General features: G+C 41.1%; 1 protein-coding gene and 1 pseudogene across 1 annotated transcript in view; both read right to left on the reverse strand.

The window, feature by feature from the left end:
• Positions 1 to 24464, reverse strand: part of ACTR3 (actin related protein 3) — a 78622-nt gene extending 54158 nt beyond the window's left edge. Inside the window, exon 1 of the mRNA XM_049889193.1 lies at positions 24211 to 24464. Coding sequence (XP_049745150.1) covers positions 24211 to 24254 — 44 coding nt within the window. The 5' untranslated portion in view covers positions 24255 to 24464. The remainder of the gene's footprint in view (positions 1 to 24210) is intronic.
• Positions 562 to 24109, reverse strand: LOC126077878 (suppressor of SWI4 1 homolog; annotated as a pseudogene).
• Positions 24465 to 25696: the final 1232 nt, after the last annotated feature.

Genomic DNA, 25696 nt, shown 5'->3' on the forward strand with positions numbered 1-25696 from the left:
TTGTTAGACATATCGCTGAGGGTATAAGCAGTGAAGGCGCTACAGTTAAAGAAACTTGAACAACTCGACTTCAAAGTAACAACTGATGCTTCTTATGGCAGGAAACACTGAATAAGGTCATGCTATATATATTTTTTTTTTTATAGGCCTAGTCTACAATGAAGCTGGCATCAGTGTCATTAGCAATGAAGTCGGAGTTGTAATGGCTGTTGAGTGCCCATGCAGTTCAATTCTCACGTACTGTTTGAGTTGAACATTGCCTAACAACTTTCTACCCATCATGACTCCTGACACCAACATCAGTTCATTGCAGACCAGACAAAAGCCTGCTATATGGCAGTGTTTTGAGGAGTAAACTATAAAACTGAACATCTGAAAATGATAACATCAGCAATTATGTGCTACAATACTGTAAATAGTACACATTATTAATGATAAGATATACCAAAAACAAAAAACAAATACTTGTAAATGCAGTTTGTCATAACTCGAATACATTGTAAATCAGGGAGTACCTGTACTTAAAAAAAAAAGTGTCATTTTTTTTTTTAAATGGCCTACAAAAAGCATAAAATGAAAAAGGCAAATCTATTCTAATTTTATAAAACTCATAAAAGCAATATATTTTGAAAAGCTGAACAAAAAGTATTCCACTATTGCCCAGGGAAGCAAGTAAATACACAGAAAATCTCTGTGGCCTATAGCAGCAATGCAAAAAAATCTACAATGCTGATTTTGGCGGGGTTGGGGCAAACACGGGAGTACCTGGGAACTTCTTAGAGACGGCAGAGTAGTAGAGAGGAAAAGTCAAAAGCACTTTTGAGGCCTTCAAAGCCCAGATGACTAGGAGAATAGTAGTGGAAATGTAACAAGGTTAGCAGAAGAAATGACACAAGACAGATGAGCCTTATACAAGAAATGATAAGCAGTATGTCATGGTAGCCCCCGTTTGTCAGTCTGTCGTACCATGGGGCCCTGAGTGTTGCTGTAGTGCTGGAAGCTATGCCACCGGAATTCAAATACCAGCACGGTCACCTATTGTGGACAGGTTTCAGCTGAGCTTCCACACTAAGACAGGCTGCAAAAAAGGACCTGGCAGTCTATTTCTTAAGAGAATTATCCAGTGAAAACCTTATGAATAGCAGCAGAACATATGTCTGATATAGTGCCAGAAGATGAACCCCCTCAGGTTGGAAGACACTCAAATGATGACTGGGGAAGAGCTGCCTCCTCGAAGTAGAGTCGGCCTTAACAATGTGGGTGGAGTCAAGCTTTCGGGACCTTTACTTACTGCTGTGGTACAACCCAAAGTGAAAAGAAATAGCTGCAAACATCCATTAATAATCAAAACGTGGAATGTATGCAGTATGAATCTAGGAAAATTGGAAACTGTCAAAAATGAAATGGAATGCGTAAGTATTAGTATCTTGGCCATTCTGAATCGGACAATCACATGGTCTACTATGCCGAGAATGACAACTTGAAGGGGAATGGCGTTGCATTCTATCACACTCATCATCAAAAAGAACATTTCAAGGTCTATCCTGAGTATAACGCTGTCAGTGATAGGATGATACCCATGCGCCGACAAGAAGATCAGTTAATGATGAAAAATTTGAAGATTGTTAATCAAATTCTGCAGTCCAAAACATGCATATCAAACACGCAATCAGTATGCACTCATAATTACTGGTGATTGGAATGTGAACGGTCAAAACAAAGAAGGGTTGGTAGTTGGAAAATACAGCCTTGGTGATAGAATCCAGAAGATCAGGTGAATAGAAGCCAGAGATCACATGATAGAATTCTGTGAGACAAATCACTTCTTCATTGCAAATACCTTTTTTCAACAATATAAACGGTGATATACACACAGACTTCGCCAGACAGAATACACGAGAATCAAATCAACTAAATCTTTGGAAAAAGATGATGGAAAAGTTCAATATCATCCGTCAGAACAAGGGCAGGGGCCAAATGTGGAACAGACCATCAATTGCTTATATGCAAGTTCAAGTTGAAGCTGAAGAAAATTAAAACAAGTCCACTAGAGCCAAAGTACAACCTTGAGTATATTCCAACTGAATTTAGAGACCATCTCAAGAATAGACTGGATGCACTGAACACTAATGACCAAGGACCAGACAAGCTGTGGAATGACATCAAGGACAGCATACATGAAGAAAGTAAGGGGTCATTAAAAAGCCAGGAAAGGAAGAAAAGACCCAAATGGGTGTCAGAAGAGACTCTGAAACTTGCTCTTGCATGTCAAGTAGCTAAAGCAAATGGAAGAAATGATGAAGTAAAAAAGCTGAACAGAATATTTTAAAGGGCTGCCCGAGAAGACAAAGTAAAGTATCATAATGACATATGCAAAGATCTGGAGTTAGAAAACCAAAAGGGAAGTACATGCTTGGCATTACTCAAGCTGAAAGAACTGAAGAAAAAATACAAATCTCAAGTTGCAATACTGAAGGATCCTATGGGAAAAATATTAAATGACGCAGGAAGCATCAAAAGAAGACGGAAAGAATACACAGACTCACTACACCAAAAAAAAATTGGTCGACATTCAATCATTCTGGCTGTATTTCATCCAAGACAGATTTCTTCGTTCTTCTGGCAGTCCGTGATATATTCAGTACTCTTCGCCAGCACCATAATTCAAAGGCATCAGTTCTTCTTTGGTCTTCCCTATTCATTGTCCAGCTTTTGCACGCATATGAGGTGATTGAAAACATCACGGCTTGGGTCAGGCCCACCTTGGTCTTCAAGGTAACACCTTTGCTTTTTAACACATTAAGAGGTCTTCTGCAGATTTGTTGAATTAATAACGTGTACTATTTTTGTTACTATTTATAGTGTTGTAGCACATAATTTGCTGATGTTATCATTTTCATATGTTCACTCGAAGATGTTCAGTTTTATGATTTACTCTTCCAAACATGGCCATATAGCAGGCTATTGTCTAGTCTACAATGAACTGATGTCGGTGTCAGGAGTCATGATGGATAGAAAGTTGTGAGGCAATTTTCAACTCAAACAATATGCGAAAATTGAACTGCATAGGCACTTAACAGCCAGAATGCTTCTTAGAAGCAAGGATGGCAAGACTACATCTCATATACTTTGGACATGTTATCAGGAGGGATCAGTCCCTGGAGAAGCACATCATGCTTGGTAAAGGAGACAGTCAGCAAAAAAAAGGAAGACCCTCCACGAGATTAACTGACGCAGTGGCTGCAACAATGGGCTCAAGCAAAACAACAATTGTGAGAAATGGCACAGGACCAGGGAGTGTTTTGTTCTGTTGTACACAGGATCACTACGAGTTGGAATCGACTCAATGGCACCTAACAACAACATGTCATGGTAGTAGCTGCCTCTAGGGAGAAGGAAAGTGGATATGGGGATCGTCACTGATAATGCTCTCTCGACCTTAAAAAATAAAAAGAAATACTACTCAGCCAGCAGGAGAAATGAAGTCCTGATACACGTTACAACATGGAAGGAGCTGGAAGACATTATGCTGAATGAAATATGTCAATTACAAAAGGACGACTACTGTATGAGCCCCCTTACGTAAAAAGACAAGAACGGGCAAATGCACAGAGAACAAAGTTTATTAGTGGTTACTAGGGGCAGGAGGGAGGGGGAAAAGGGGTCTTATTGCGTACAGAGTACTGAGCTCCACTGTATAGTGACAGAAAAATCACAATGATTAAGGGTAGGGCTGCACAGCCAGTTAGTGTTAAATGCTGTTGATAAGTTGTACACCTGTAAAAAAAACGAAATGGCAAAAGTTGTGATAAACATTTACAACCATGACGGAAAAAAAGAGTAGCTACTGAGTCTGCTTATGTATAACCAAACACCTCATGGGATTTGGTTCCTTGGCTTGGAGGTTTAGGGTCATGGTTTCATGGGACATCCCAGTGAAGTGGCTTCTGTTCTCCCTCTAGTTCCTTGCATAGTTCCTGGGGTCTTAAAAGGAGCCATCTAAAGCACAACAATTCATCTCTACTCACCTAAAGCAACAGAGGAGAGCCAGGAATAAGAGGAGGAAATGGAATGTGTGGCTACTTGCCTCTATGAACAACTGTATCCTTTGCCATGAGACCAGAAGAAATGGATGGTGCCCAGCTACCATTACTGAACATTTTGATCTAAGATTCTGAACGAGAATTTTGATCAATACAGGGAAAACGCAGAACAGAATTTCAAATTCTCATGGAATCCAAATTCTCATGGAGGCTGGATGAACCCCTGAAACCAAAAATTCCCCTCAAGTCTTCTTAAAACCAAACAGTAATTTAGCTTAACTGGTAAAGAATGTCTGTCTAGAGCACTGTGCTCTTTAAGATCTGTCTATGTGGGATCAAACTGACAACAGCAACTTAAAAGATTAGACAGGAACTATAAGGGACAGTAAGTTTATGACAATGGGGGAGGAACAACTCAGGAAAGGAAGGTGAGAGCAGCTGCACAACTAAAAGATGTAATCAATGTCACTGAATTATAAATGTACAAACTGTTGAACTGGTGTATGTTTTCCTGTGTATATGCATACGTGTGGGCATATGTGTACTTACATAAGCATACATGTGTACAGGTATATATATTATTTGTATATATAGGTATATACATATGCATATGCATCCATGTGACTGTATGTACATATATTCAGATGTATGATAAAGCACATAGAGGGCACAGTTACGGATTGTTCTTAAAAATAAACACCTCATGAGACTGGTTTTCTGGGTTTGAATGATTAAGACCACAGTCTTCTGGAACATCTCTGTCAACTGGCATAGTACAGTTCATAAAGGTACGTTCTACATCATTGTTCGGTGGGTAGTGTCTGGGGTCTTAAAAACTTGCGAGCAGCCATGTAAGATACAACTACTGGTCTCTACTTGCTCTGAGCAAAACAGAAAGAAGAAAACCAAAGACTCAAAAAAGAACTAGTCTATAGAACAAATAGTCTACACGAACCATGGCATCATCTACCCTGGACCAGAAGAAGTAGATGGTGCCCGGCTACTACTACTGAGGATTCTAATCAAGGACACAACAGATAGACCCTGATGGGAGAAAAATGTGGAGCAGAACCTCAAATTCCAAACACAAAAAAATAATAAAAACAGATCTACTGGACTGGCTGAGACTAGAAGACCTCCCCAAGAATACTGTCCTGAGATACTCTTCAAACTTTGAACCGAAGCTAGCCCCTGAGGTCACCTTGTAGATAAATAACAAACTGGCTCACAAAATAATGAATATCACCCATCAGCACTGTGCTTATTTTAAAAAATCACCTACGTGAGACCAAGGGAGCCCTGATGGCACAGTGGTTAATGAGCTCGGCTGCTAACCAAAAGGTCAGCAGTTCGAACCCACTAGCCATTCCACAGGAGAAAGATGTGGTAGTCTGCTTCTGTAAAGATTTACAGACTTGGAAACCCTATGGGGCAGTTCTACTCTGTCCTACAGGGTCACTATGAGTTGGAATCGACTCGACAGCAGTAGGATATGAGACCAAGTGGTCAACAATTACTTTAGTACTAAGTGAGAATGTTAAGGGGCAAGGAATCTAGATTAATGGAAACGGAACCACCAGAACAGAAATAATGAAAATGCCCACGCACTGTGAAGAATGTAACCACTGTTGCTGAACAATCTGTGTAGAAATTGTTTAAAAGAAACCTAAATTGCCGTATAAACCTTCACCAAAAACACAATAAAGTACTATTTAAAAAACATAACAAAAAAAATACACAGTACACTCTCTCTTCCCCATAAAATACACGCTGCTGTTGTTGTGTGCCTTCAAGTCGATTCCGAATCATGACAATCTTCACGGGAACAGATTATCACATCTTCTTCTGCAGAGCAGCTGGGTGGGTTCAAACTGCAACCTTTCAGTTAGCAGCCAAGCACTTAACTGTTGTGCCACCAAGGATCCTTATAATAAGTATATAACCACTAAGTTTTAAATGAAAATGGAGGGCTACACATGAATCCCGATACCTGCTTCCACAGTACCTCATTTTCAGCTTCATCATAGTTTTCTGCTGTTAGGAACTTTTAGAACAAAAATGTAATAGCTAATTGAAAGAGAAATTTGCCAAGTAGAATGGACAATATTAGCTATAAAGACAAATAGCAATTGTTTAAAAAGCTTTTCCAATTCTCTCCATGGTACTCAAATGTTTTTCCCACTACATGAAAGTCAATGTTTAAAGTGACACAAAAAAGACTGATAAACTGGAGAACAGGAAGAACCAGATCTCCTTATGTCAACCGAAACAACATTCTCCCCAATCCTTTTAGGCCTAAAATTTAAGAAAATCTAACTCCTTTTCACTAGCAGGGAAAAACAACATTGACCTTAAACTCAAAATGACATGAGTAAAATGCTTATTCTACCATTTACTATCCTGTGATCTCTAAAACATAAGAAAATTATGTTCACAAGGTTTTGTCATGAGGATTAAATGAAGTAACAGTGGATGACACTAAAGTATTCAGTAAACATTTCCTTCCCCAGACCATTTTCCTTTATCCACAGATTCCTTTTATCCCTCTATCCATTCCTAAAATCATTCAAAGATTTTTGACAATGTTTTCCCAACTCTTTTACTATTCCTCCAGTCTAAACTATCACCATTAAAACACAGACAACAGCAATCAATACTTGCCCTGTGAAATCAGTCAGTACAAAAGGTCACAAACCATAAGATTTCATTCATATGAAATAGCCAGAATAGACAAACCCACAGAGGAAGTAGATTAGTAGCTGCCAAGAGTTGGGGACAGGAGAGGAGGAGACTGACTGCTAATGGATACAGAGTTTCTTTTAGGGTGATGAAAAAATTGTGATGATGGCTACAAAATCCTGTGAATATACTAAAAACCATGCAATTGTACACTTTAAGAAGGTGAATTCTGCAACTGGAAAGATTAGACAGGAAACAGGGGACAGTGCATTTGTTAATGGAGAACGAACAACTGAGAAAAGGAAGGTAAAAACGGCTGTACGACTCAAAAAAATGTAATCAATGTCACTGAATTGTACATGTAGATAATGCTGAATTTGTTTTATGTTCTGCTGTGTATATTCTCAACAAGTATAAAATATACTACAAAGGATAAACATTATAGTATGTAAACTACATCTCAGTAAGGCTGTTACAAAATAACATAAAATACTAGGCCCAGACTAATACTCCACAAATCTAACTATTATCACTCTTCCACTTAATGATCTGGAAGCCCTGATGGCGTAGTGGTTAAGACCTACGGCTGCTAACCAAAAGGCTGGCAGTTCAAAACCACCAGGTGCTCCTTGGAAACCTCTATGGGGCAGTTCTATTCTGTCCTATAGGGTTACTCTGAGTCGGAATTGACTCAACGGCAAGAGGTTTGGTTTTTCCATTTGACATAATGATATACATAACCCACTGTTCATCAAATCAATTTCAAAACATTCTGCCACATTTAAAATCTTTTTGAATAAAGACAGAATATAAACAAACTATTTCCGGTCCCACATCTGCCAAGAGATATATCTTAATTCCAGGTAGGGCAATCTCCTAATTGGCACCTCCCCCAAGTATTAAGAAACTCCCTTCTGACTTCCCAGAAACCAACTTTCATCAATTAAATATTTACTGAGCATTATTAAAGACCTGCACTAGGCTAGGGGCACCTCGGAAGGCAGGCCTGGCGATCTGTTCCGAAAAGTCACAGCCTTGAACACTCCGGAGCAGTTCTGCTCTGCATACATGGGGTCACCATGAGTTGGAACTGACTCAACAGCAACTAACAAGGCTACTGAGTAAACGAAAAGACACAATTCCCGCCATCGTGGAGCTTTCAATTTCCTACACTGTTCTCTCACCTGGTACACTAGTCTTGTTCCCGCCTGTCTTAGTCATCTGGTGCTGCTGCTATAACAGAAACAACATCAAAGTGAATGGCTTTAACAAAGAGAAATTTATTCTCTCACAGTCTAGTAGACTAGAAGTCCAAATTCAGGGCATTAACTCCAAGGGAAGACTTTCTCTCTCTCTGTCGGCTTTGGAGGAAGGTCGTTGTCATCAATCTTCCCCTGGACTAGGAGCTTTTCAGCCCAGGGTCCCCAGTTCTAAAGAACACGCTATTCTGCTGGCATTACCTTCCTGGTGATATGAGGTCCCCAAGTCTCTCTGCTCACTTCTTAAAGAAGAGACTGGTTTAAGATACAACCTAATCTTGTAGATTGAGTTCTACCTCATTAACATAACTGCCACTAATCTCACCTCATTAACATTATAGAAGTAGGATTTACAACACACAGGAAAATCACATCAGATGACAAAATAGTGGACAATCACACAGTACTGGAATTCAGCCCAGCCAAGTTTACACACATTTTGGGTGACACAATTCAATCCATAACACTGCCTATCAATACTTTAGAAGCCCTAATGGCACACTGGTTAAAGTGCTCAGCTGCTAACCAAAAGGTTGGCAGCTCAAACCCACTAGCTAGAAAGATATGACAGTCTGCTTCTGTAAAGATTATAGCCTTGAAAACCCTACAGGACAGTCCTACTCTGTCCTACAGGGTCCCTATGAGTAGGAATTGACTTCATGGCAACAGGTTTTTTTGGGTTTGGTGGCACAACAGTTAAGCGCTCGGCTGCTAAACAAAAGGTTGGTGGTTCGAAACCATGCAGCAGCTCTACGAAGAAAGACCTAGCAAACTGCTCTTACAAAGTTTAAGCTAAAAAGAAAACCTATTGCCATTGAGTCAATTCCGACTCAAAGCATCCCTACAGGACAGAACTGAAATGTCCCATAAGGTTTTCAAGGCTGTAAACTTTGCGAGAGCAAACTGTCATATTTTTCTGCTGAGGAACAGCTGGTGGGTTCAAATCAGGGACCGTTCGGTTAGCAGCCAAGTGCTTAACCACTGCGCCACCAGGACTCCTCACTGTAAAGATTACAATCTAGAAAACACTATGGGGCAGTTCTACTCTGTCAAAAATTGACTCAACAGCACCTAACAACAACAATCTACATCACAATCCTGCAAAATGGATGTTCTATCTCTGTTTACATATTGGAAAACTGGCTCAGAGTAGTAATCTCTTCAACAAAATACTGAAACTAGATTTGAATTTGGGTATCTCTCAGTCTCAAAGTCAATCTCTTTTCATCGGACCAACTGCCTCCCTTAAGCATAAGTGATTACATCCAAAATAAAACCAAAGAATTGACAGTATAGTTTCATCATGCCAGCTGTATGATCTTTGGGCAAGAAACTTATACTCTTGTCCAAGTTTCCTCAAAATGCAAAATGAGGATAATCCTAAGTACCTCACAAAGTCAGGCAATGAATAATATACATAAAGCAATCAGAATAGTTTCTGGTATACAGTATGCACAACTTAAGTGTTGCCTATTATTTTTAACGTCATATCACTATGGTGAATTCATCAAATACACTTTCCACTCTCATAAACCTGATTTACAACAGATTATTGCTTCATACTGCCTACAACATACACATCAGTATTAATATAGAAGTCAAGGACCTCTGATGTCCATAATCTAGCTCTAGCATATCTTTCAAATTTAATTCAATTTCAGAAGCACTTACTGAACATATACCATTTATCTTTCCATATAAAACATTCCAGCTTTGGAATCAGCTAACATCAAAATTCAACCTTTATTTTGCCCACCTCACTTTCTTTCCTCCCACTGCCCTCTCACCTGGTACACTCGTCTTATTCCCACCTATCAATACTTCAGTCATCCTTAAAGGCCCATTTTGGTTATCATTTTCACCAAAAAGCCTTTTTTCATCTTCCCCAGAAAATCTAAATTTTCTTTCATCTATGAATGTTTCATTTATACCTGCCACAGCATTTACCATAGTGTCTTATAATTATTTGTGTACATGTCAGCTTCCTAAAGGCAGGCACCATTTCCTACTCATCTTTATATTCCCCACGGGAACCAAAAGTACCTATGTGCATAGATGATGCTTACCAGATATTTATTGAGGACCAACTTCTCCAACTATAAACAAGCTGGATATATAAGCTACTTATTCCCTAATTTTATTTACATATATCTGCAGAAATAAAATATTAGGGCAGCTCAAATTCTTTTAATCATAACTCTGGCTTACCGTAAAAAAAAAAAAAAACTTAAAGTCTGTGATTTCACTGCATTATCAAGTGGGGCCTACTTTCCAAAATATTCTATAATCCCAAAGTTACCTACTACACTTCTGTCCTTATGAAAAATCCCATATTATTCCTACCATCATCAATAATTCTTTAAAAAAAAAAAAACTGACCTTTCAGATGTTTGGATTTAACACCAAAAAATCACAAAAGTTTTTGCACTTTTGGAAAATAATGTTAATTTAATCCGCTAGTTAGTAATGGATCAAGCAGTTATCAAGCTAAAAAAAGGAATTTCAGGCAATATAAAGAAAAATCAGTAACATACCTCTCCATCCCCATCTTTTCTCTGGAGTAAACACTCTCAATTCTCTTTTCTGCCAGAATCTAACCCCCATTCCTATTCTGAGACCCATCATTGATTAAGTCTTGTTAGGAGGCAAAACCCCACATTCCATTATAAAAGGAAGGAAGTGATGTTCACTCCACTCCTGTCCGCTAGTATACAACACATGATCTGTGCCCAGCCAACCTGAGCTTAGGTCAGGACTTTGAATCTTGACTAAATAACTAGAAGATGAAGACACAGTTTAGAATACCTATTACTAGTGTCTAGTGGCAGCACCTTAACCAGACTTCCTGCTGCATGACTTTGGTGCTCCTTTTCCGAGTCTGGCTCTACAGCCCTTCTGTCACTTCTGTGATCTACACCATATCCTTCCAACAATTCCTTTTTCACTTATGTTAATCAAAGTTACTGGAGTCCCTGGGTGTGCAAACAGTTAAGCACTTGGCTGTTAAATGAAAGGTTGGCAGTTCAAATCCACCCAGAGGCACCTGAGAAGAAAGGCTTGGCAGACTACTTCCAAAAACTCTGCCACCGAAATCCCTATTGAGCACAGCTGAACTGCGAAACACAGGGTCGCCATGAGTTGGAATCCACTAGAGGGCTACCGGTTAACCAAAGTGGTGTGTTGTTTGCATTCAAGATTTTTCACTGATGTAGCCACAAGCTATACTTTTCTCATCTCTACTTCTCACACAGCCTTCTTATCAAGCAATTTTAAACCCTACCTCACTCTTTAAATAATCATAGTTTTGTTTCATTTTTTATTCTGTTTTTAAAAACTTTCTGGACAGCAAAGCAACTTGAATCATCCAAGGCAGGCCACTCACACATATAGACAATGGCAATCTAGGCATGGTTTTACCAAAAAAAAAAGAAAAGAAAACCCAAACCTTTGGTCGATTACAACTCATAGCAATCCAACAGAACACAGCAGAACTGCCCCACAGGGTTTCCAAGTCTGTAATCCCTTATAGAAGTAGACTGCCACATCTTTCTCCCGTGGAAGGGCTGGTGGGTTCGAACCACCAATTTTTCAGTTTGCAGCCAAGCACTTAACCACTGTACCACCAGGGCTCCTTGGGAATGCTTTTAACTAGTTCTAACACAGTAAAAATTAGGAAAATAATCATTCTTAAAAAGACTAATTTCCAAAATCTATAAATCAGTTTATACCCCTTTTGAAAGCCATTTTGGAAAGCAATTAAATTCTCAGCTAGTCTTTTATATAAATAACAAATAACCAAAAAAACGCAGGGGGGACAGGGAGGGATAGCCCCTTTTCTTTGCTCTATGACCTCTACTTTTTGATTATTATGATTATGAAAGAAAATTTTAAGATATTTTTCAAATTTAAAATATACAAGCTTTACTAAAACTTGTGTGCTTTTTGGATAAAATGCATCCAAACTTATATACTCCAGAGATAGCAGTCTCTTTATATCTATTTTAGAATGCTACTTTCTGGTAACCCATGTTTCCCTTAAACTACATATTCCTTATTTTCAGAGACAAACATCAAACATTAAATCTTGAGTCAAATTAAAAAAAAAAAAATTTCTTTTTCAGAGGAATCTACTTCTACAATCCTATATTCTTACATTCTATTTTTTTGACTGTTCCATTTTTGTTTTGTGTGGTCATTAATGACAGAGGAATGACTTCATAACACATGTGTAGAGATACTCTATTATTACAGTAAAACCTGCCCAGAGCCTGTGTAAGGCAGAAACCTGTCGGAGAAGGAAAATTCAAATGGTTTTCTCTAAAACTAGCAATAGAAAAGTGGTAAGACTGCATCCTGTCAAAAGTGGACAACTTGTAAGACCCATAAAATCAAGGCAGTCCTGTCAAGTTCTCGCTCGCACAGGTTTCACTGTACCTATTTTCAGAAATACATAGGCTTTCATTTTGAAGTTATATAAGATTAAACATCATTTCCTTAACTGAGCTGTCCTGAATTAACCAGCAATTTGTCAGTTTTATCCAAAGTTAGGTACAATATATATTTGACAAGAGTCAAACAGCCAACAAAAAATTCTATGCCAGTTAACTTGCTTGTGCTCCAGATTAATCAAATAGATACATTGGTCACAAAGACCTCCATGTATGTTTCATGTTTTGTACTAAAATCAGTAGTTCTAAAGATATTCCTTTTTTTAAACACATAATCTTAAGACAAACACTCCTCACAAGCTGGGTTAACAATGTAAGACTTTCCCAAGTAGCGAACAGTAAAGGAGCCCTGGTGGCACACTGATTAAGCACTAGGCTGCTAACCAAAGGGTCGGCAGTTGGAACCCACCAGCCACTCTGTGGCAGAAAGATTTGGCAGTCTGCTTCTGAAAAGATTACAGCCTTGGAAACCCTATGGGGCAGTTCTACTCTGTCCTATAGGGTCGCTATGAGTCTGAATCAACTCGAGGCAACAGGTTTGCAGAGGGCAGTACAGCAGTGGGCTCTGGAATCAGATTGCCTCAGAGTTCAAATTCTATATGGACAACTTTACTGGGAAAGTTGCTTATACTTTCTATACTTCAGTTTCCTCATCTTTAAAATGGGGATTATATAACAGTACCTATTTCATGCAGTTTCTGAAAGGTTACAGATAATTATCTCAAAAACAAAAACTCTTAAAAGACCGTGAAATGACTAATTTGTACAAACTATTTACAGTGAAACCTATGAAAGCTGAATTCGACAGAGAGGGCCTTGTTCTTCCAGCTCTCACAAGTTTTCTCCCTTTGACAGGGTGCAGTCTTAGCACTTTTCTATCACTCGTTTTAGTAGAAAACATTTGAGCGTTCCTTCTCTGACAGGTTTCTGGTTTACACAGGCTCCAGCTTTTGCAGGTTTTACTGTAGAAAGTCTTTAAATAAATGAATTCCAAAACACACTAAAATGAATACGTCTAAGATGTAAATCCCTGAAACATTTTTTTAAAAAAGCATTCATCTTAGGAAAGTAATTTTTCCTGGCATCTACAGAGTGCTACTTTTTCTTTAAACTAAGTTGTTGAAAATGTTATGTTGGGGGAACACTTAAATTAGCTTTTCATTTGTGTCATATAGTATGCCTCTTTACAACAGTAACACTGATGAATTATGATACATGCGTTACACCAAGACTACTTTAACTATAGGTAACATACATTACCTGAGAAGAAATTATCAACTCCCGTAAGAGCCCTACAGGGTCACTATGTATGAGTCAGAATTGACTTGACGGCACTGGGTTTGGTTTGGGTTTTTTTTTTTTTTTTTATAAGAGCCCTGGTGACATAGTGGTTAAGAGCTTGGCTGCTAACCAAAAAGTCAGCAGTTCAAATCCACCAGCTACTCCTTGAAAACTCTATGGGGCAGTTCTACCCTGTCCTATAAGGTCGCTGTGAGTCAGAACTGACTCAAGAGCAATGAATGGTTTTTTTGGGTTTTTTTGTTGTTGTCTTTGCTTTAATATATAACAGCCTTTGTGGTACAGTCGTTAAGCATTCAGCTGCTAAACAAGAGGTCAGTGATTTGAATCCACTAGCCACTCAACCAGAGAAAAGACACGGCAGTCTGCTTCCATAAAGATTACAGCCTTGGAAACCCTATGAGACAGCTCTACCCTGTCCTATAGGGTCGCTATGAGTCTGACTCCACAGCAATAGGTTTTTTATAACTCATAAATACGAACACATAAGAAAACTTAAGAGAATTCAACAATGCTATTAATTAGTAACTAGGAACGCTCCTGAAAGACATCTCTCCACCATGGACCTCAGCTTCATTTGAAATTAAGAGTGGATTAAATTATCTTCAAAGTCTTTTTTCAGCGCTACAATTCCATGTGAGTCATTAAGTACTTCCCTTAATTCACTAAAGCGAGTTTCACAAACACACACTGTATTTAGGCTAATTATAATAACTCAGTTTAAGTAAGCAAGCATTTACGTTCTAGCATGGACCAATACTAAAAATATTGCTTATATTTTAACCCAGTTTCAAAACCAACCCTAGGCTGTGAAATTTTCTGCAGTCTAATTCTCCTTTTAGAACTTTTATCTTCCCTGTAGCAACACCTCATTCACACTAAATACTGTAACTGAAAAAGGCTGAAAGACGTACTTCTCAAAACATACTGACTGTATTTTCACAAAAGGCAAGAAGCCTTAAGCCAAAGAGAGAATGTTTAAACACAAAATGTCCAGAGTCTCAGGACAGAAGAAGAAAATATTCTTCTGAGGTGGATACTAGAAACCCTGGTGGCATAGTGGTTAAGAGCTACAGCTGCTAACCACAAAGTTGGCAGTTCGAATCCACCAGGCGCTCCTTGGAAACCCTATGGGGCAGTTCTACTCTGTCCTTTAGGGTCACTATGAGTCGGAATCGACTTGATGGCAATCACTTTGGTTTTTTTTTTTTCAACAAGTGATGCTGAGCAGATTGGTAGAAGAGAAAAGGAGTACTTCTGACTCTACATTAATTCAAGGCTGTCCCTTTCCTCACTGCAATGAGTAGTAAGGATGACTTGAGTTTAAATCAACAGTCTGGAAGAGATTTTGAGAACACTTTTGAAATAAGATTAGTAAAATTCTACTACACAGTCTTTTGGAAAATTAAGGTATTACTTGTCTTTTCTTTCTCGTATTAGTCAATTATGTAGGTATATCCTATACGTTTTATAATATAAAAGCCTATATAAAGTTACGAAACAACCAGCACACAAATAATCACTATCCTATTTTGAAGAACGAAATTAAAACGTTAATTCAGTAACATCACCTTGCCTTGAACTGTTATTTAACAATATATGAATGTTGTAAGTGCTTGGTAAGCTATAAAGCACATTAATACAGAGTTACTATTAACTGCTTTGCCCTTGCCTCTTTATGCCAAAAGCTAAAGGGAATATGGAATGTCATAAAACCCAAAGCAAACCAAACCCACTGCCGTCCTGTCGATTCTGACTCATAGCGACCCTATAGGACAGAGCGGAACTGCCCGACAGAGCTTCCAAGGAGCCCCGGGCAGATCCGAACTGCCGACCTCTTGGCACTTAACCACTACGCCACCACAGTTTGGAACGTCATAAAGGAGGCTACAAATTCCAATAGAATTACAGGGACACATTCGAATACTTTTTGTATAGTGGAATTCTGTTATAGGAAACATGCTGCTTGAGGCTACATTTTAGCCCTAGTCCAAGAATTTAGCTGTTTCCACATGTTGGGGGAAAGGGAAAATAAGGGACAATCAGGAGCACTGCGGAGGGAAAATCACCCCTACCTTGAACTAAATTCTCCTCCAGAATAAGGATTTTGCCTCTTAAAAAGTGGGATGAGATGGGAGATCAGCTGTCAGCATAACTGACCACTCACCACTCACAAACGTTCACAGGCGCTCACACATCCTTCTCGCTGTGATGCTCAAGAAGGTCATATAGCCACAATTTTTTTAAGAAGGAACATTAATATTCTATCTTCTTGTTCTTTCCTCTTTGAATTCTCTTGTTTTATTAGCTTCAACTTATAAATTACAATTTCCAATCTCCACCTCCATTCTTGAAGTTCCAGTATTTTTAACTTCCCCCAGGACACTTCTAATTACAAATTATCATTCTAATTCAGCAACAAATTCCAGTTTTATTCAGCTTCTCAAAACCAAATTCCTTACTGTCCCAATGACCCAATCTTGAAATCTTCATTGATGCCTATTTACCACCCACTAGAATCAACTATGAGTCAGAATCGACTCGAGGGCACTGGGTTGGGGAGAATCAACTGCCAAGTCCTAGCTATACCGCTTTCACAATCTCTCAAATCAGCAAAAACATTTCGACTGTGTAAATTACTATGGTAGGCCAGGCCCTGCAGGAGATAGGAATGTAAGCATAAGTCACTATTACTGTCCTTGAGAACTTCAATCCAATAAAAGGAGCTCACTGATAATTATAATTACACAGCATTACACTTTTACTATGTCCCAGGCAGTGCTGAACCCTTTCCATGCCTTATCTCAAAACAAATTCATAAGGTAGATACTATTATCTCAAAATTAAAAATGGGAAAAATGAGACCTGCATTGTTTTACGTATACAAGGTCATACAGCTAGTAACTGGTAGAGCATGAACTCAAAAGCAGATCTGACTACAAAGCCCTAACTAACCATAAACAAACAACACAAAATATAATTGCCAGAAGAAAGGTACAAACAAAACAAAAGCAATCTTTCTCAAATTTTTCTCTTCCGTTCCATTCCCACTGCAAAAACCCTATATCAGAATTTCTGCAAAGCTGGTGCTCAGTGGGCTGCTTAAGAGTCATCTAGGAAGACGATTTAAATAAACATTCCTAGGTCCAACCCTAGGGACTCTGAGTCACTGGGTACGGGGTATTTCTGATGCACAGTAAGCCATACTCCTAATTCCTATTTCTTCATTTACTCACTCACTCAACAGAGCATTAAAGAGTTCGTACTATGCTCCAAATATCTTTTCTACATCTGATCCTGCTGCATTCTATTCCACAAATATTCTAAAAGCTCTATTTTCAACATTTCATTCCTCTACTTGAGAATTTTTACACCCTATCAAATAAAATGCCTTTGAAATCAAAACCTTGCTGACAATATAATGCAGACCTGGTACACGGCAGGTGAGCGATAAACGTTAGTTCCCTTGTTGTTAATTGCCATTCAGTAGGCCTCTGACTCGTGAAGACCCCAGGCACAACAGAACGACCCACTGCCCGATCCTGAGCCATGCCATCCCCATGATCAGTTGCAGGCCAAACAGTTGTGATTCACAGAGTTTTCACGGGCTGATTTCCAGAAGTAGATCGCCAGGCCTTTCTTCTTAGTCCATCTTAACCAAGAAGCGCCACTGAAACCTGTTCAGCATCATAGCAACATGCAAGCCACCACTGACAGATGGGTGGTGGCAGCACAAGAGTTCATCGGGTTAGTTCCCTTACACATTACATAACCCGGATCCACACTGTATTACACAGACCTCAAGTCTAAGGAAGGGGGGCGTATCACGGTAGGACTAAACACAAGCAGCAGCCACTCTTCCCTTTCCTCTGTGTATGCTTTTCTTCCCCCTGCGTGAGATGCTCTCCTGTACATCTATCCAAACACAGGTATTCGGTGCTTAACATCCACGACAAAATAGGACATTTCACGAACACCACTTCCAAGCACGGAGACCGAGTCTGCGCTGTGGGGGCAGCCCACTGCCTCGCAGTTACTGATGCTGATCCCTCAGGTGAGAGCTTGGTCCTGGCCCAATGTGCCTCAAGAAGGGGAGGCTCCAAGGTGCAGGCCTGGGCAGTGGGGGTGTGGTCTCAGCAACCCAGTGCCCCGCCCAGCTTCCCACCCCTCAAATGCCTGCCAACCTCAGGTGCTCAGAAGCAGGACTGGGCACCCACTCCTCCTAGTGGCAGGGGCACCTGTTCCCTCGAGTGGGGGGCTGCAGGTCGGGCTCACCGATGAGTCAGGCTGTGGGCATCCCCCCAAGAAAGGGAGTTTTGCCAAAAGCAAAGCAGTTTCCTGAATAAACTGAATGCTTCGAAGGTCAGCAAAGCAGGGGCAGGGGTTTGGGGACTATGGCTTCATGGCACATCTAAGTTTATATTTGAGAGACTGATTTGATTTGTAAACTTTCACTTAAAGCACAATAAAAATTATTTAAAAAAAAAAGGCATTTTGGTTGTGCTTTTTGCGGGGGAGGGAGTTGTCAGTCATTTATGGGGTGGGGAGTGGTGTTAGGAAAACAGCTCCTTTTATAAAAGGATACTGAAGGCTGCACGTGGAGCCCGGCAGGCGTCCCAGGGCACTGTCTCTCAGCCCCAATCTGGTGACGTGCTGTCAGCCTTGCTGGGGCTCAGGTTCCACAGCTCTTAGCCAACCACGCCTAGCCCGGCATACAGACCCAGGAAGCCCCTCTAACCCCCAACTTGGCCTTGGCTCTGTAGGGCCTGCCCTTGGGCTTTGGAAGCCTCCATCGCCGCCTAGGTCTGGCCTCCGATCCTTTACCCACTGCTTCTTGCGTACGGCCCCAGCAGGCTGTCTCTGCTTGGTCAGCCCAGGGAACATGTCCTCAACCAGCTCCTCACTCACCGCCTGGCGGAAATACTCAGCTTCATCCTCCTCCTCCTTAGGTCGGCCAGTTCCCTCCACCTACGGTGGGGCCCTAGTCCTCGGCATCACTGTGCCCATGCCCTCTTCTTGATCGCCAGGCTCTTCTTGTGGTTCTTCTGCCACTTGCACTGCATGTTGTAGGGCTGCTGGTCCTGAATCTGGGCCTTCAGCCGCAGTCTCTCCTCCTTGGCTGCCAAGATGGCCTACAGTTCCTCCTCCATCTTGAGCGTGAAACTGTGGACAACAGGTTCCCCTCTCTGACACCTTCCTGGATCCTGGTGAGCTGCAGCATCATCCGAGGGCCATCTCAGTGAGCAGCACTGCACTCTGCTGGGCCCCTATGTTGCTGTGCCCCAGTGGCCTGGGGCAGCTCCATAATGTGCTCGCCCAGTTGGGCTCAGCCTCATTCACTGATAACCAGGCCCACGCCTGTGGTCAGCAACTCACTGATGTCCTGCAGACAGCTCGTGTTGGGAAACTTCTCCTGGAGAAGCTACTGCTGTAGATGCCTCAGGTTAGAGCATTACTGTTACACCAACTTGTGCCCACAGGAAAGACTTTGATGCTGTAATGGCAGAAATCCTGTTCATGCAAGTTGGAGTTGGAGTTGATGAGGAGGCAAGGCTTGATGGTGTTCAGGTTTACCACGTGCATACTGATGAAGGGGAACAGGTTCTGGAACTTATTGGCCAGGAGCTTCACTTACATGCCCTGGGGCCGAAGCTGTTGAGCACCAGGAGGGACTGGTGGTCCTGCACCTAGAGGGTGTGTGCCGGAGGGACACTGCCCTAGGGAAGTTACGTGGCACAGAACTGTACTTAATAGCTCAAATTCTACCTTCACAAAACTTGCCTGATTCTTCCGGACCGCAATAATCTCTTATAATCTATAGAACAGCTACTCATGTCTGGAAAGCACATATTCAAACATTTGATTAAATACAATCTTCTACCTTTCTCCAATTTTTTAAAATGATCTTAGCTTTTGTTTCATTAAGATTCTTGACCGTAGACTATTATACATTTTCATTGTAATTCCAAGAGTGCCTGGGCAGCTGCTTAAGTATTCGATAAATCTTGATTTAACGATATCACTTTTTCTAATTGTACAAGTCAACCTTAAATTACTGTTTTCTGTCTTTAAAACATCATGAGTAAATTTCCTCAAGAATATCTAAACAATTCAAAATTGTCAATGGTTCATCCACTACGTAAGATTATATAGTTTAGTGGCTCTTCCACAATTATTAGTATGATACTTGGGGCAAGTAGCTTAAACTCTTGAAACCTGAATTTTCCTGTCTGTAAAACAGAGATAATACTTCTCAGGTTGATGTAGAAAGTAAATGAAGTAATATAAAACATTTAGCAAAAAGTCTGACACACAGTAATCCTTGATAAATGCCAGCTATTATTATTTACTGATAAACAAAATCCAGAGTAATTTTTTTCTAGAGATTAAATTTAAGCAACTCGACAAGGAAATACTCTAGGAATTCATATATCCAGAAAAAAAAATCTAAACTAAGAAGGATTCAAAGAGAAAGGATTTCCTAATGAATTAAATCAAGCTCTTAAATCTAGGATTATTTTTAAAAAGATTAAACAGGAATAAGAGGAGTAAGCTTTACTCTAATAAAAATAAAGCAATGTGCATAGTTCTGAAAAGGGCTTGGGAGGCCCCAAACTGTAAAAGAACGAACAGAGAGCTGAACTACAGGAAAACTTTTAAGTCCAAATAGCAACTCACACACATGCTAACTACATGACATTGTAAAAGTAACTTAAATTCTCTAATCCTGTTTTCTCACTTGTAAATGAGATTATAACAAGCTGCAGCAATATAAAACCAGGTAAATAAAAAGCCTAGCCAGCAGGCCCTCTCCACTAGTGGATCTTTCCATTTTGTCCTCAAAACTAAAGAGTCAGAACTGTGTTTTACAATAAGGCTGAAAAGTGCATTAGATACAATAGACACACAATCCAAAGTCAATATTTCAACACAAAATTGGCAGGCAGGAAAGGAAGAGAAAGATATTTTAGGTAAGTCTAATGACTTCTCAACAGGAGCATGTTTGTTAACACTTATTTCAAACTGTACACAAAGCCCATCAAGGAATAAGAACTTTAATGAATGCTTTTTTATAACAAGATACTGTGAATGTTTTTGCCCTCCGGGGTGGCTACAAAAACAGCACTACCATTAAACACTAGATACAGAATACCTATCTAAGAAACATCAGTTAGGCCTTCCCCCACCCACCCAGTTCTTGGACCAAGATCATCCCATCCCTAAAAGCCAGAATGCGGCCACAGGATGAATAAAGTAAGCTGACTCACTAATTCCAACAAGACGTTTATGCTTACCCTTTATGACTGCTAAGATTAAGTCAATTAGGAAATCCTTAATTCATCCTAAATCTGCATATATCCAAGAGTTCTATAAGGCTGTATTAACCTCTGATATCATAATCAACAGAAATAATTTACTAATACAGTACTTATCAGGGGCAAAAAGAAGACATAAAAGGAAAAGAAGATTTTACAATGCAAAGCTCTATAACCAGGCTACAACATAATAAAAGTACTAAACACATTTCCTCATTTGGTTTGAACGTTGGACAAATGAGTAAAAACACGAAAAACACAATTTAGGACAATCTTACCTTTAGAAGTATAACAATGTTTTAAAAAATCGGATACTTTACTCATCTCTGGTAGCAGGTTTAAGTTCTGTAATTCAGTTTTTAAGCAATCAGATCTATCGATGGGAATCTCTGTGTTCAAATTTTATTCATTTCTTTTACAACAGAGACCAAAAAAGTGTGGAAGTGCGGTATGAACATGAAAGAAGTATTTCTTTCTGAATGCTTTTAAATATTTTCTTTTATGACCTTGGTGTAGATGATTCTTCTCCTTATTTTGAGTTTTGTTGGAGGATCCTTTGAGTTTTGGGATTCGGCTTCATGGTTCCTACATTTTACAGATTTTCTTATCTACTACCACCAAGTTTCAAAAATGACCAATTTTTTCAACCACCTTTTATCTAACTTATATAATGAAAAGGAATGAGCAACTTGATTCAGGTTGTAATTTTTCACTTACATTAAGTGTGTAATTGTAACTAGGGAACTAAGAGATGACTGTATTCTCTGAAGCACAAAGGAACACACAAATTACTTGATGCACAATTTCTATTTGGGGACCACAGTATTCTGGAACATAAAACTCCCCATTATGGCCTTAGACATGCCTGCCATTGGCCCAATGTCAGCTAGCTAACCTCTATGTGTTAATAAAACTGAGGCTGTAACTTTATAAGAGTTACACTGCATAGGCAACTAAAAAGACCAAAAAGTCTTTTGAAGACCAAAAGAAAGAAATCTCCAAAGGCAGAATTTCAGATTGCAGCACACGGTAAAACATAGTGAAAGGGCGAAAGGACTCCTAATCAGTTCCAATCAATTCATAGTGAGGGTCCAGTTACAACCACTCATTGTTAGATCAGACCAAGAGCAGTGACCAAAAAATACTAAAACAAATATCCTAGGTATAGACGAAATCCCTTCACTCACTCCTCCTGGTCAGGGAACATGTTTTACGCTCAAGGTTGCCCTTTCAGAAATGAGGTCATTTAAGGACAGTTAACTTCAATGAGATACCTATTATACTAATTCAAAAATTACCAAAACTGTACTTTCAAAGGGGAAAACTGAAAAGAGAAAGTAACACACTACTAAGATATCAGCATGTTATTTATTGTTGGGCAATTATGTATACTATTTTTATTGATAACCCAGTAACTTCTAAAGCATTAAATATTAATTATGTAGCACTATTTTTCATGTTAACAAAGCATGCTGGAGAAGAAACCTACTTAGGTCAAATCTAATTTGAAAACTGACCCTAAACATAAAACTACTCACTTACTAATCACAAAAGAGGGAAGGGAAAAAACATTGGTTCAGAGATATGAGACTGGATTAAGAGGGAACTACAATAAACTGTCCATTAAAAATACATACAAGCTCTGAGGCTACACTAGGCTGCTGTTTTCCAAGGGAAACGATGAAGAAGTCAGTTCTTTCCCTATGCCCTGCTGCAATTTTAGAAGCTGCCACACTAGTATAAAGTTATGACCATGAAGACAAGAAAAAAATTTACATTAAGCAAACAGTGAGGGGCATACCAATCCTTTTAAGTAATAATAATATTCTGAATAACGAAAGGCGGGCAATCCTCCCCTCATCACCACTCCCTCCCGCCCCCCCCCAAGAAAAAGCGCTGGAGTATTTTCAAGATTAAAGAGATGTAATAATTTATTAGCACAGTTGAAGGGTAAGAGAAGACACTTCCACTGTTTCAAAATAAAACAGTCATTCTACATTAAAATAGTCTTTTTTCTATGGACGTATACAGAATGTGCTGTAAGTAAAACGCCCACTAATATTTCAAAAGGAACGTCGACTTTAATACCATTTTATATTTTGGTAAAACTACACTATAAATCTATCATAATCAAGTCCTTGTAAATTAAGCACATCCCTTTAATACCTGTTTTCCTTCCCGCTTCAAGATAACCCATCAGAATGAATGTATACAACTTATTTTTTTTCCTGGGTACTCGCCTTTCTCCCTCCCCGTGGCACACAAGAGCATTTTTTTAACTTTACATAAATTGTCGTTTAGCACCGGTAATTTGGTCTATTTAAAACCTGCTTCATTTTGTGAGTTCTAATAAGATGTGCTCAGGTTGGAAACGAAAAACTACCTTATAAGGGTATAAAAGACTGAAAGCAGGAAGAGGCTTTGACAAAACTAAGGAAGTTGCAGCGCGCTTGCTCACTGGGGGTACTTTTTTGAGGCAGGAGAAGTAACACATGACATTTTTCTCTCTCAAATTAAAATGTGACTTGGTTCACGGGTAAAGACGCAGTGGGAGATGGAAATGAGCGGGAGTCGAAGAGGAAGAGGAGGTGGGTGGTCAAATGAAAGCCCCGTTCTGGGTTCCCATTTTAAGAGTCTTCCCTTTCCCCACCCACACCCTGGGCAGAGTGTTGTCACAGCAATCTTGCAAAACCTACGAGGAGCGCTTCTCTTTTCTCCCTCCTCTGCCAAGCCGGTCCCCTCTGTCCCCATGCCCAGGAGCAGGAGGGGCGCAGAGGGGAAGCCAAGCTGGGTGGGCCGGGCTCGGCCGCCAGCCCCACCGCGGCAGCAGCCCCGAGGTCCCCCACATCTTGGGCGGCGCTGCCCACCGCGGAGGGGGAAGGGCCTGGAGGGGTCGCGCGGGGGAAGCGTTCCCAGGGTCTTTCTCCGCCCCGCACCACCGCCTCGGTCCCAAGGGGCTGAAGCAAGGGGGGCGAGGGAGGCCCCCGGCTCCAGGCCCCACCCCTCACAAGCCGGTGAGACAGGGACTGACACAGCCGGCGGCGGCACCTCGCCGCACCATTCATCCCCAGGCCTGCTCCCACCCCGCCATTTTTCCTCCTCCGCCTCAGTTTCCCCACCCCCGCTCGGGAAGCCCATCCGCTCCCTCCCCGGCCAGCCCCCTTACCCCGTGCCACAGTCCACCACACAGGCCGGCAGCCGTCCCGCCATCTTCCTCCACGCCTGCTGCTGCCGCTGCCGCCGTCTGCTCCGTGCTGGTTGAGGCCGGGGATTGGCGGCGGGAGATGAGAGCTATCTGACCATCCACAGCCGGGCCGCCCTCTGCGTCTGGGGGGGGGAGCCGGGAAGCCGAAGCAGTAGCAAGAAAGCAGCAGGCTGGGTCAGCGGCTACCACTTCCGCAACCAAGGCAGGCAGTCCCCGCCCTGCCCCGCCGCGGCCTCCTCCCTCTCCCTCTCCCCTCCTCCTCACTCTGCCCCCACCCTACAACTTCTTCCCCTCACGCTGCTTTCCCCGGGAAGCCAAGATGGCCGCCGGTGCCGACGCCCCGGCCTGGCCAGGCCCCGGCCGCGAGCACTCCCCCTTCCTGCTCTGAGCGGGCGGGGCGAGGGAGCATGCGCAGTAAGGCTGCGGCTACCGGCGGCGGCTCCCGTCCAGGCGTTCATAAGATGCACTTCGGGTTTTCCGCCAGCGTAGAGACGGAGATGTGAGCCCGAGCCTCCAGCGCTCCTTCTGAAGCGGCGAGGGGCTTTCCGGTCCCTCCTTTAGGGTTTAGTTTCAGTTACTTTCTGCTAGGTTGAGAAGGAATGGAAGCTCACCGCGCAATCATGAATATCTTCTCCAGTGGCCAGGGGTGGGGCGGGGGGGGGAACAGCCTAATCGAAAACGTTGTCAGCGGCACACAGCCATTCTTATAACTGGAGAAGCTGCTTTTCTGGGTGGAAAAGAGCGATATCGGAGGGTGAGCAATTGGGGAACGGGTGAACAAAGGCTTGCACCCTCTCTCTTATGTCTTTGTTCCAAGGTTTTATTCAGTTACGCTTGTGCATTGTTACAGGACATAGGATTGCAGGCTCTCCAGAGGGCAGGCCTATGTCCTCAAGGAGGGCAAACCTCCCAGGAACATAGACTATGTAATATACACAAATAAGTCTTTATTAAAAGCTTTTGGACGAAGACGAAGATTTTCTTCTGAAGTAGTAAGATTCTACTGACGGGATAATATCAAGGATTAACAAATAGAAATTTTTAAGGAGGTGAAAAACTGGAAAGCCTAGAGCAGTGGTTCTCAAATTTAAGTATGTGTCAGAATCCACTGGAGGGCTTGTTAAGACAAATTGCTGGGCCATGCCCCAGTTTTCCCATCAGCTGACCGGGAGTGGGACCTGAAAATTTGCATTTCTTGCAGCTTCACGTTTGATGGTCTGGCACCCCACTTTGGGAACCTAGAAAGTTAATAGCTTTCTCCCCACCAGGTTTGTCTTTCTGAAAAACCGTCCTAGGTTTGCTTATAAAATGAAGCTGAAGTAAAACTGCTTTTCCTAAGAAAGTTGATGGAATATGGATTTTTCATTCATTCATTTGACAGGTAAGTATTGCCAACCTACTCTATGGCAGGCATTGTGCTGGCCCTCGATAGTCAGTAGGGTGCAAA

This window comes from Elephas maximus, chromosome 6 (genome assembly GCF_024166365.1).
Source record: "Elephas maximus indicus isolate mEleMax1 chromosome 6, mEleMax1 primary haplotype, whole genome shotgun sequence".
Lineage (NCBI taxonomy): Eukaryota > Metazoa > Chordata > Mammalia > Proboscidea > Elephantidae > Elephas > Elephas maximus.